The 14094-nt window shown below is 36.0% G+C and overlaps 1 protein-coding gene across 3 annotated transcripts in view; it reads right to left on the minus strand.

The window, feature by feature from the left end:
- Positions 1 to 14094, minus strand: part of ITGB3BP (integrin subunit beta 3 binding protein) — a 34936-nt gene that overhangs the window by 17383 nt on the left and 3459 nt on the right. For all 3 annotated transcript variants that reach the window (XM_055815734.1, XM_055815732.1, XM_055815733.1), the window contains exons 2-4: positions 13399 to 13441; positions 7728 to 7866; positions 425 to 497 (exon numbers count right to left, since the gene is read on the minus strand). In XM_055815734.1, the coding sequence (XP_055671709.1) occupies positions 425 to 497; positions 7728 to 7866; positions 13399 to 13441 (255 nt within the window). The remainder of the gene's footprint in view (positions 1 to 424; positions 498 to 7727; positions 7867 to 13398; positions 13442 to 14094) is intronic.

Here is a 14094-nt window from a genome sequence, read left to right on the forward strand (position 1 = left end):
TGGCTAGTTTTCAGTTAAAAAATGTCCTGCTTTACTGGCCCTGTATCTTTGGCAGTTAACTCTTTCAAAAATAAGGTAAAGGAATGTACACTTTCAGAAGAGGCTGGAAAGGCAAAAGATATCTTCCTTTCAGTGATTTAATTACAATACCTCATTTTATAGTATTATAAGCGTGACTCCTGTTAATTGGCAGTGTGGCATATGCCCCACACTACCAGTGAACTGGCCGGACAGTTGTATTGCAAACCCTGCATTAAATTGTACCTATAACTGTAAGCCTGCCATTCAGTGCCTTTGAACAGCCAATCCTGTGGAATTAGAAGTATGAAAAAATAATCGCTATTAATTTAATTCTGTATGAAATACTAATCCTTCCTAAGTATAAATCCCAGCACTGTACCCACAACGCACTGAACACACTTACGCGGTGTCCTCTGTTTGAGGCTGCCCTCTTCTGGGTAATCTGCTTTCCGAATCATTCTGCTTAATTCCATCTCCTAGGAGGTTCACAAGAAAGAAAAGAAAAATAAAGATGAAAAGAAGATATTGAGTATTTGAAGCACATGAAAAAATGTTAGTATGAACCCTGACTGTTGAATAGTCTTTTACAAAGAGGAAAAAAACCCCAAAACTCACAAAGCAGGGCAGATTCCCTTGTAATGAAACACACTGAGTTCACTATGATTTACTTTTGTAATTTGACCTCCCATCAATTCACATTACATTTATATTTGTGGAAACCTTGGGCTTATAGTATTAATAACTGGAAGTTAGTGTAATTCTGACAGATAATTACTGTGTTCTACTCAGAAGCTTTTTATCCTATTTAACTGCCTAAATACAGCAAATTAGCACAAACCATTATCATGAAAATACTGTAGTGACTGAGCAATGCAACCTCCATCTTCCTTTAATAAAAACTGCCTGACCCCCAAAACTTCATCTTGTAAACAACTACAAAGAGATATTGCAAATTACTTCCAAAGGGTCTGACATACTACATTGACAATATAATTTTCTAGCTTTTCATACAATGGGGCACGATAAATCATACGCCAGCTGCCATTATTCTGCATGGCAAGTCACATTTCTACATTTCAGTGCACTGAGATTTTGAGCGGTCGCATGTTTCTGTGAGGAAACAAGACCAGTTTATTACCAGAGAAGTTCACTCCCATGGATTTGTTTAATAATACCTAAGGTCATGTGTGGTGTTGGGAAACTGGTGAACTGCCTTTCTGTCACTGTAGGTTGGGCATTCCTAAATGACCAGGTTCCAAGACAGCCGTCTAACACAGACTGTTCCCCCAAAGCAGATGGACAGGGGGATGTTTTCAGAGGTGCCGATCAGATTAAGAAAGTTAGTGCTGCACTAAAACAACATCTTTGGCTCACTGGCTGGTACCTACTTGAGACTGTTCAACTGCAATTTACAAAGGTCTCATTATATATATATTTATGCATAACAATACATCTTTGATCACAAAAGACTTTTTGAATTTACATCTGTTTACACAATTTATCACAACCTATGCAATTCAGACAGAAATCTTATTAGAACAAAACCAGATTTTATCTTGTGTATCAATTATTGTTGTTTTTAAAGTCAGTACATTAGCTTGTCCATTCTGCACGCTCTTCAAGTAGCATATCAGAAGGGTGATGTACTAGCAGGAAAGTCCTGCATTCCTCCTAACACTTATAATTAGCATACACTCGGTATATACTGTCACATTTGATAGGATTCCACAGGACAATAGTCTTTGGTGAATCTACTGAAACTAGCGAGGCTATCCGTAACTATTCATGATATTGTGCTCCACACAATCTATATGGTCACCTTTCAATATTTTAGAGTGTTGTATCTGTCTACGTTCAAGCAATAAAGAGGTCACACCTGAATAGCAGAAATTATTCCTGTTTAATTGTGGCTGAAGTTGAAGACATCACATAATGTGGAGTATTTTGTAAGTTCCACCTTAAGAATTTCCCAGTTTTTAATTTAACAGTATCAGTCACATACTCGGTCTCTCATGCAGTTGGATTTGATGATCTTGATGGTCTTTTCCAACCTAAATGATTCTATGATTTACTACTGCAATGTAAAAACTCCCTTTTTTGGACACAGTTCTATTCTCCTGTGCAATGAATTTCTTTTGGATCTGATACATTAAAGACAAAATGGTGGAGGTGTATGCATACATATGAAGGCGGAGAGGCATAATCATGCATTCTTTCTTTTTTTTCTAGTAACTGTTTTCCCCTTAAAAAATGAAATCATCAGTGCATTCAACAATTAGTGACTTATAATCACATACCAGTAATTCAGCTTTAGAGTTCACTGTCCTTGTAGCCATTCAGTTTATACTCATCTTTCCTATACCTAAAAAATATCTTCTTTTCTGGTGCCAAAGAAGTTCACATGGTGTTTCACATTAGTTCTCATGTACTCTCCCTCCAACAGATAGCTACATATTCATACAAATGCTTCACATTGAATAGCTGTTACTGTGAGGTGAAATTCACCTTTAAGTGAAAGATTTGGAAGAAACTACAACAGGTCTTTACTGTGGCCTTAACAAATGCCTTGATCCTAGAACAGACCCTCTGGAATGAGGCGCTTCTCACTTTTCACTGTAATATGTCTCCTTTCTGACATTAGACTAAAAAAGAGAGGGCACACTAAGCATTAAACGCTTTGATTTCTTCTTGCTAGATCTAAATTATTACATACAAGTATCAGCACTCAAGGATAAATTAACTTTTAATTTTAATATTTTGTAAAACATTTAGAAATGCCTCAGAATGACAAAGCGCTATAAAAGTTTAAGCTGTTCCACTACAGTAGCTAAAGGTTAAGACTGCAAAAGATTTGATTTTAAATCTAAGTACTCGTAGAACTTGCACTTAAATCAGTCATCAATTGTCAAACAGATACTATTTTTAGATGAGTACTATGGAATGGTGGAGCTCGGGATTGAGTTGAAGAAAACCAAGACAATTTAAAACAAATCTTAAAAATATGTTAGCCAACAATGATGAGAAACTAGTGAGGATTTAGTATGCTGTTATTTTAGAAAATTTTCATGAATAGGTTGTGAAGCTTTCGGTGTTAGGCAATGTATGAATTATCAGGCAGCCCAACAGGACATACACAGGACAACATCATGAAGACGCACTATCTTTTAATAGGGTTGGTTCATATCTTCTCCTAAAATAAATGTTACTTTCAAACAATATTAGCATTCTGTAGGTATTTAAGTTTTTTGAGGCACTCCTCCACACTGTTATTCAAAACAAAGTTATGTTCATAGTAATTTCCATCTGTCTCATCAGTGAGGCAGATGCATGCTGCTTTGTACTTTGCACAATGCAAAGTATGTTTTCATAGCTAATGGCATTAATTTTGTAATAATCGCCATTCTGTTGTTTTCTTACATATTAGTCACATAAAAATAGAATATAGATTATACTCTAACACCTGACTTACAGATGACACGTGTAATCTATTAGAACACTGCAACACTTAAAACAGAAGTGTCTTTTCAGAAGGAGAAAAGAAATTGTCGGTTTAAAAGGACAACCTGAAACCTGTCATATAAGAGGAAGTATTATATACCACCATCTTGTAGCTAAATGAACACAGGGAAAAAAAAAAAAAGAAAAGATGGCTAGTACTACATTACTGAATAATTATCCATCTAAATGTCAGCTATGATCATGTGATCAATCTTTTTATAGGCAAAAAGAACGTTCCCCTATGTCCATACTTAGTATCATTATGGAAAGTACATGTTCACCTTTCCCATTGATATCCCAATATACAGGCATTTTAATACAAGACATTTTTCCCCCTCTTTTCCTTTACCTAAGAGCTAAAACATGTAATACAAATGCAGAGATATTGAAAAAGTTTTAAAATTTGTGGTCGATTTAAATGTCTGTGTATTATTATGTGTTGTGTCACCAAAAAGGCATCGACTAAAACTAAAGGAAAGAAGTCATTAAAGCAGGTAATTACAAACATGGAGGGATATTTAAGAAAACATATCTAAAGAGCTCTAGCAATTTTCATTTTGTATCTGACTGCTATCATTATACACAATTCTAAAAGCTTTTTGCAAAGGTAAGTGTTAAAGTGCAGATGGATATCCAGCCAGGCTGAGGTATAGTTTCATATCTGTAGACAGCCTCAAATTAAAATCTGCATTTATACATTAAAAAGTAGACTTTTTTCAGAACTGCTTTTGTGACGTGGCAACACTATCAGAAGGCTTACTGCTCCCAGTGCCTGAGACTGGAGTCAATGGGGATGCAGACTGTTCTAATCTGATTCTTCCCTCAGGATACAGGCAATATTCATTCAGTGATCATCAGTGGCTAGGTATAACATGTAGCCACTTTGCTTGCGTTTAAATACTTGTTGCTCCATTCTCTGTAAGAATGCAGGATTGCCACATCACAACAAAACAATTAATTGAAGTATGGTTATGATCTGACCTTTCCATGCCATGCCATGCCAGTACAGGTGTACCAATTGACTGCACTAACAGCCAGATCTCTGATGGAGAACACCTAGTGGCAACTCTTCTCACTGAAAGTTTCTTTGTACAGTATAGAGCTTCATATTTACTATAAGGGAGGGAAAAAACCCAAATAAAAAATAACAACAACAACAAAAAAAGACACATAGGCTGTCTTCACATCATCCAGCAAGTACCATCAAATTCTGAAACTGGTATAGGACTTAATATATGCAAACAAAATTTTCTTACTGATGAAAGCTGAGACTGCCATAGAAACCTGACCTAGGAATACTTTGAAAATACCTTCCTGTAGAAAAATAGAGTACATAAATATACATGCCAAAGACTTAAGTTCCCTAATGAAGTCAGAATGCTGCTCACTGGAAGAGTTACTTCTCACAATAAGAAGCAAGCTGGAAAACACTGGGGTGAGATTGCTATCTGGCTTGGTTTAAAATCCAGGGAGAAAATTCAACACATAACTAGGGATTATGTGTTGATACAATATATCTGTGGGAATACTCATGATATACTCTAAGCAACTTCGTTGCAGAGGAAAATAATGCCAAAGAGAAACTTTATAGTCTTTTAAGAATGCAGGGATAAATACTTTAAAGGGCTGATTAAACATCAACGAAGATTTCTGGATGTGAAGTAAATGGGAGTGTGGAGATACTCACCATACCAAATAATAATCTTTTCAGGAATCAAGAAGCAGCCATTACCTTTGAGAGGAGGAATTGTTCACAAGACAGGGTAGGCACTGGGGCAAAGATCCTTTCCCGAAGACAGAGGCTTACTGCCTCCATCTGAAACCTCAAAGTATGTAAGCCAGACCTTTCATGGCAAATCTCAATGCAGTTCTCAAAAGGACACATTAAACATGCATCAACAGCATGTATCTTAAATTTTGCCAAGGCAAGGGTGTTCTAAAACACAGGTCCTTTCAATATACCAGGTTTGCACAAGTAATTGAGACATGCTATCACTCACTGAAGGAATGCCGAGAAATTAGTGTAATTTTTCCTCCAAAGGTTTCTTGGGATGTCAATGGTTCAGTCATTTTTCTACTAGTTCCAGAAGCAGATGCCTAATTCAAAAGCATAGCACTGGCAGAGAAAAAAAGCTATTCTGGGGACAACTGGAATCAGCAGAGAACTTGGTAGGAAAGCTGTGAATATTCCAGCTGGCAGCGAGTGCTCATGAAAAACCTGACTGTGTTAAAACTGTTAGACAAACAGGTAAGGAGGATACAAAGCCAGGTCACAATGAAGACTGGCACCATGATAAAGAATTAGGATACAGCTGCTTCTGTTTAGCTTCCTAGCATGACTATGAATTAGGACAAAAACCCCACCCAAACCCAAAATCTCTGCATACAGGCCTGTAACTATGCATAGCTACAGTGCCACCAAAATACCAGATACTTCTATGCTTCCTCAAGTACTCTGCTCTTTTTAATAAGGAAAAGGGATTATGCTCACAGACTGTAGTATTTTCACTTTGAAGCCTCACAGTAATTTTCATTTTTTGGTCAGCCAGCTTTGACAGAATCCCAAAATTTCTTGGTCACATTCCTTTAAAAAAAAGCAAAATCTTTTTTTTCCCTGGAGGAAAAATCCATTTTGCAGATCCATCATGAGAGCATATGGTACAATAGCTAGTGCAAAAACCTGCAGACATCCAAATAAATTTCAAACAGTAGTTATTCTACGCTGCTCAGAATATTTCTACTTATCATAATTCATGAATGTTAGTGAGGTCTCAATTACTGCACATAAATTCCAAAATATATGGGGCATAAAAAGCTCTTTAACCCAACAAAAAGGCGTAACAAGAACTGATGGCTGAAAATTAAGGCCAGACAAATTTCAGATTCAGATAGGAGATTTTTTTTTTTCTTAATAGTGAATGTAATTGAACAAAGAACTTGCTAACAAGGGAAGTGATGGATTTTTATTAGTATTATTACTCTTTTTAAAAAAAGTCTTCAAGACTCAACCATCTTTCTAGGAGTTGTACTACAAGGAAATAAAAGCTCTGGGCTCTATATGAGACAGATGACAAGGAAGTCTCTTTGTATCTTTTTTTTTTTAATATAAAAAAGTCACACCAAGTCACTTGACGGTTCCTTAACACCTAAAAAGACAACAACCTATAAAGCCATAAAAGCAGGTTAGTCTACTGAAAATATACTTCTTGAGCAGTCATAGTTTGCATCAAAAACTGTGACTATGTAACTCAGTGGACACACAACCTAAAGTAAACTGGAAATAATATAATTATAAAAAAGCATATTTTCTGAGTGCTAATGTCATTCAGTATTATGTTAGATTAATTAAAAATTGCCTTGAAGTGCCTTACTATGAAAAACAATAATAAAAAATTACATAAAAGAATGCAAAGCAATCAAACTAACTGAACTTTCCTTTTAGCTTTGATTTGATAAAATCTACGTAACTTTCAATATTCATAGAAAAAGATTCAGAGCTGAGAAATGCTGTATGTATGTATGCGGGCATCCATGCAAGCATTTACCACTGGAAAACTGGAAGACATTAACCAGAACGTGCACTGTAAATCTCAACGCAATTCTCAAAAGGCCACAAAATCAAGCATGTACTAACTGCACACATCTTTTCTTTCCAGCTCTCCTGACTATGAGAGAGTCCAGCCCTCAGCTGTGTAATATGAACAATGCACTGCACTGCCTTGCAGTGAACGTACCTGAATAAACCAGGACTTTCTTGCAATAATCTGAAGTAGCACACAGTAACCTCAGAACATCTCCCCGTATAATCCAAAGAACAAAGTAAGAACAAAGTCACTGTCAGTAGCACGTGCCAATGAAAACTGGGACTTGGCAAGAAAGCAAACAAAGGACATTGCTAGCCAGTGGAATTAATGGAATTATTGACAAAAAAAGCCAGTGCAGGGTTTTTTTGCTGAGCCAAAGTCAAACATTTCTAATATTGATCAACAAAAAGCAAAACTTTGTTCATAAAAATTTGTTTCATAAATACCCCCAAGATTTGTACTGAAAAGATGCAAGCTTTAAAAATCAACATCAGCTTTTCCAAAAGAGATTAAAATTCTTTAAGAGGAAAAAGAAATCAAACATACCACATGAGACATAAGTTACTAAATCAAGTCAATAACCAGAAAAACATTGCAGTAAGAAAGACAGAATGTTCAACTAACCATCTGATGGGCGATTTCCAAGGTTTTGTGCATTATGACTTATGGGAGATGAAAATGGACTCAGTTGGCATGTTCCGGTTGTTGGTGAGTAACAGTTCAGATTTTTCTTTTTGGTCTTCAAAGGTGTTGAAATAAATGACTAAAATGTAGCAAAACACAAAGAATCTGGATGAATATTGGCTAAAGATAAAGAAGTACCTATGTCCAGCTAAACCGACAACAGCTGTAAACTTCCCTCCTGCAAACTAAATACATTCTGGCCTCTACTTTTCCTATCAGTAGAATTACATATTGCACCCCAAACCAGACAAAGCCCCTCTGAACATTTACTATCTGGTAATAGATCGTTCTAAGTAATTCCTAACTTTACGTATGCCCGTTTATGGTAAGCCCATGTTAGATGTTGTGGTGGCCTGACCTTTGCTGGCTGCCAGCTGCCCACCAAGCTGCTCTATCACTCCCCCTCCTCATTAACATTAGTTTTACTCAAAAAAATAAAAAGCCCTTCAAACACTACCCTCCCAGTTTTCATGAACAAAAAGTATGTGGTTTCCAGAGATTCAGGTATTCTGGCACGAACACCTGGAAGTTTTTTTATTTGTTTTTTAAAAGCAGTCAAAACCTGGTATTATATTTCCTACAGTATTGAGAATTTAAGGCATCTGAACCGCAAGCAACTATTTTTTATTTTAATTCTGTCAAAAGATAGCTATTTCTAATATTTTCTAAACAAGTGTTAATTAACCCACCCCACCCCCAATTTAGTACCTTAAATCCAACATTTTGTCTTTGGCTCAGGATTTCAAGATGTCTAATCTTGATATAAATAATAATTAAAGATAATCTGATATAAAAGGAGTTATTTAATGATGTTAAAGGAACTGTGCAGAGAAGAACTAGTCTGTAATTCTGAAATATTAATGGGGATTTTATGGGACACAGTTCAATCTCTAGATTAGATGTTGCATTGCAACTCTTGGGAAACCGGGATTTCACTGCACTACTAACATACAGAACAAAAAAACCAAACCAAAATCACACTTTGTTCGCACATAAAAGGCTTCAACTCTAGTAACAACTTGATTTCAACGATGAAGTCTAGCAGCTTTAAATAACACCATCAATAACTGTGAAAAAAGAGACACAGACAGAAGTAGAACACATGTAGCACTTAAAGCAGACTCCAGTGGCATTGGCAGCATCTTCATCTTCATGTCATCACACACTCTCTGAAACCACTGATCTGTAGCCACTGGCTACAGGATTTTCCGTGTAGCTGAATCTGAAGTATTAACCCATATGTATACTACCAGACCTACAGTACTTCACTGTTACATCACCAGCTGATCGAGTCATTAAACAAAAGAGCTGGAAGGTACACCATGCAGCACGCTGGAAAACACAGCTTTCCCATTCTCACCTACTGTTCATTTCAAGGAGGTGAAGTCAGCAGGCATGTAAACTACAGCTTTGAAACAAGACCAGCCACTTCTAAAGAGGAGAATGCAAGTAGTGCCCAACTGATTTCACTCTATTAACATCTATCATGTAAACAATAAAGGGGCATTTCAGACAAAAACAGATTTTCCAGTCACTTCCAAAATTCTCTCAAGGGCTTAAAGAAAGGCTGTCTAAATACAGTGAAACAGACACTTTTTTCTATGATTTAGTGGTTTTTTTTCTCTCTTTCTCAGAAACAGTATCATCAAAGCAAATCCTACTGAAAAAAAAAAATTTCTTCATTTTTTAATTTGTTACAATCCTGGGGCTTGGAGTTTGAGGAGAAAATTCATTTAACTGTAGCAAGGAAAGGAATGACTCGTCCACTCTCCAACCAACCAGCCTTTTCTACCAACTTGAGCCTCCTTCCACCTGTAAAACTGAATACCTGTCGTTTGCCTTCATGTCACTCAATTTCATACAGCATTTCTTCACTGGAAGCTTTATTGTACATGATTATTCTGTAATCTCTTTAACTTCCATTTACTATTCCATTTATTAATGCTAGAAAAAGTATAATAGGTAAGCATGTTACACTGTTTCAATACTGTGAATGAAATACAAGGTGAGGATCAGGGTTTTACATTCATTACAGAACACACAGTATTTAAGCCTAGTTGGGAGGGGAAAAAACCAAACCAAACCCAAACAACCTGCTATTTGTACTTTGGTAACTGACATTTCCACTCAATTCCAAATTAGTAACTCATTTATTCCCTTTTCATACTTAATGTATGTTGTCCTGTTTTGCTGGAATAAGACCCTCATGCTATTCCTTTTTAAACCAGATTAAACAAAGGGCATACAAATCTTCAAGTCCAGTAAGGATTCCTCAGCAGAGGAATCTCCTGGGAAAAGGATCTCCTGGGGACATGGCTGAGAGCAAAGGCAGTCTGAGTCCAGAGTACATGGTACAGAATGGGAAAGACCACAAGAAAGACTGAATCTCGTAGGTTTAAGGTCTCACAAATATCCGCTGGAAATTTAAACTACAGCAATTTTAGATCTCAAAAAGGTGTACAGGTGGCAAAAGCAGTATTTTTAAGGCCAGTAATCAGGTTCACCAGGTAACGTGTGTGTGAACATCACAAGTCATACCAGGATTAAGTTGTATCAGGTCACAAAACTACATATACCAAGCCTCTACAATCCAGCAGGAATCCAAGGCCTGGGAAGTGGCTACATTTCATTACTGAGTAAATTAATGATAGAAAGCATTAACATTTACATAATTAATTTTAAACTGCTGAGGTATTATATGGAAACTGCTTCTAAAAAGTACACATTTACACAGGCAACAAATACAAAACTAGGAATACAAGTTGTACCTAGAAGTATAACGCACAATTATGTAACCCTCAGAAGTTTTCTTCTCAATTCCAGACAGTTAGCAGTTGATTTAAATGTCCTGAAGTACAATACTCCTATTTTTCACACCTACATGGATATGCATACTCTTGTTGTCTGTATGAATGAGTGTTTTTATTACAACTTCTACTATGTTCTAGACTTCATTGAAATTTCAGGATGAGTTCTAGAAGTTAACATGTTGGATTAAAGTCTCCATTATTGGCTTTCAGTTTTCCACCTGCATTATTATTAAATTCCTTTTGATTATATATAAGCATAAAGAATGTTCAATACCCCCTCTAGAAAGAATACTATATATTCCCCTTTCCTGCTCTTTACTAGGGAACTCCTATTAAGCCATCCTGATCTTTTAATCTCATTCATCTGAAGGGATTTCTTGTGGCACATGTACCACAGCCTACGTTCACTTTCATTTTCTTCCACAGAATGATACAGGTTCAAAGTATAATTTCTGCTATTGTACTTTTCAACAGAGTGATGATACCTTCAATTCTAATTCAGGTGAAGACAAAACACTGATTTATGCAATGGTATTATATTTCCAGTGCTGCTTGCTATTCTACTTATATAACTTACTGCACTTTTACATAAAGCTGCAGTTTTGATGTTTTTCTTCTACTCTGCCTTGAGTGGTTATCCTTAATTTAGAATCCAGCAGTGTTAGTATTGGTCATCAGTAATAGGACTTGCACTGTCTTTCAAAAGATTTAATTTGCTGTCCACATACCTAGCTTTCTTACAGGTCCTGCATATTACTCTGTCTTGTTTTGGTCTTGAATACCCTAAAAAATTTGGCATCAGCCGTTCATACTCTTTTTGCAGTCTATCAGTATTTAAACAATACCTAATGGAAATCTTCAGTTTGTTGTCACTAATACTTTGAACACACACACAGCAGGTTAAAGAAATGTTTCAAATAATCTTTAAACCAAATACTAATTACAATAAAGTATCAATGCCACTTTAGGCATTTAAATGCCATCAAATCTCATTTATAATAGGGAAAAACTCCAATCTGCTTACATTTTCCAGGTATTTTACCAGCTTGAACAGTGTCACCTCAGACACCATATTTCTGGATAAGAACCAAGACTCCATTAGGCAGCTACCTGGAAAAAGTTACTGTAGTACTAAGAAAGGACAGTATTCATTTGGCAGTAAGAATTTCTCTTCCAGGAAGAAGAGTCTTAGTCCAGTGATGCAATTTTTTAAAGCAACCATACTAACATTACAAAATCTAAAAATACTAATTTCTGATCTGTTCAGTTCAGTTCAAGCATGCCTTGGGTAGTCCGACCAGCAGGTGGAATGAGGGTCTCCTGAACAACAGGAAAGAAATTGTAGACACAGCAATGGATGTGGCAGAGCTGAAACAGATACTTCACACAAATTGCGTGTGTTTATTACCTTAATTTCTTCCTACCTTCTATAACGTTATTTAATTATGGCACTAAATTTTTTACATGTATCTGTTAGAGGCCTTATACGAACCAAAAACCATAGTGTAAACCTATGTTACTGAGATTTCAGTAAAAGTTTTTATCATTCAGATGGGCTTTTGTTAAGCTTTTTGCTGCACAAAACCCTGCAAGCAGGTAACCATCAAGTAACTCTTTATCTTATGGGGAGGGGGCAGGGAAGGAACACCTCTAAGGCTGAAAAAGAAATCCATGTAATTTCAGCTGGACCGCTCATCTACAGAAACGTTACTACAGCCCAAGAAACAGATGCAAAATTACAGTCACAGCTGCATTCTGTGCAGAACAAGTTGGGTAATGGTACACTAAGCTGCTAATTAAATTGCTAATGATTTTTTTTAGTGCCACTGCGGTATTTTGCCACCTTTGTTTAAATTAAAAAAAAAAAAAAGAAAGAAAAAGGTGTCTAGAAAATTTTTAAAATTGCAAATTTCTATCCTGCTAAATACCAGTGAGACCTCCAAATATGCGCTGCGTATAAACAAATCTCTTCAAAATGACACAGACTTAGAGATTTATTGGGAGCCCATTTGCTGACCAGCTATTTCTCTCTATACACTTTTCCAAAATTTTCCTTCCTTTAAACACTACCATCCTCACAAGCTCCTCTGTACTGATGTCTGCAGCAACACCCACTGTTGGTAGGAGCAGATAATAAACTGACATATGTCATCACATGCTGGTACTGGGAGTATACTATAGCTGCATTTACAAAAAATAATAGCAACAGTACAATTTTATTTTTATTGTGATAACTGTGGTGAAATTTATTGCAGTGTTAGTACTTTATCGTTTCATTATGCCAGATTAGCTGAGGGAGGTAATTATATCCTTGACATAAAATGCCTTTAATGTTTTCATTTCAATTTCGCAGTTTATAATATGCAGATTACAGCATTATCATAATTCCATATTGTTACATGTACAATTACATGGCAGAACATTTGCTTCCCGGATAACAGAGCTACTTTCTAATAAATGATTTCAACAAGGATCTTAACTCGTTCAGCTCTTGGGTAAATAGTGATGGCAATAAAAATATGCATATTCCTACATTATTTTCAAGTGATTCATGCAGATGTACATTACTTAACACCAGGCAGTTCTATGACAAATGGAATACAATAAATTTTCTACTAATATTTTCAGCAGTAATATTGTGCCTCGTTAAGATATTTCTAGACAACATCCAATCTGTAACAATATAAATACAGCTCTAATGACATAGTGTTTATAGACACATATGTGTGCATAGATACATATACACACATACATATATAAATATAGAGTCCAGATGATTCCATACACCAAGAAATACTTACATTATTTTTTTTAACACTGTCCAACTTTAATGCTCTCTTAACTCTGCAAGAGAAAAATAAGGACAAGTTTTATGGTCATCCAGACACAAAGATTTCTGCTAGTAAGGGCTATAATTGGTAATTTAAAAGACATTTTCCTTTCCTGTGTTTCACATTTTTTTGCGGCACACAAGAAAACTAATGTAATCCAAAGCAAATACATTAATTGATTAAAAGACTGTGTACCAAAACCATTGCTTGTTTAGAAGGATAAAGTGTTTGCATAAGAAAAACCGATTCTCCATTTTATACTAGAGATAAAAACAAGACACTGAAGTGAAACTGCACTGTATATTTGTCTCTTTCTCAAAGATTATAAACAATGGAAAAATGCAAAAGCATTATGATTTACATACCTTCTGAGCAAGGGTTGAAATTATTTTGCCATTAGTAGAAATAATGTATTAGGCGTTTAAAACACAGGTACAGCCAAGGTGAAAAAAGTAGTTCTTCCCATCATTTTAGCTCTTAACATGATTCAGTGCTACCAGACTATGACTTAACTGGGGAACAGATGCTCTATGTCTTTACAGGTCCCCAAACCATAAGAAACTATTTGCTAGTCTTCTTCACTATACTGATTCAGGAACATGCCAAGATCTCTCTGCAAAATCTGCTCTGCTGAACTGGATGCCCAGCTGTTAATGGCAACACTAG

This window comes from Falco peregrinus, chromosome 10, assembly GCF_023634155.1.
Source record: "Falco peregrinus isolate bFalPer1 chromosome 10, bFalPer1.pri, whole genome shotgun sequence".
Taxonomy (NCBI): domain Eukaryota; kingdom Metazoa; phylum Chordata; class Aves; order Falconiformes; family Falconidae; genus Falco; species Falco peregrinus.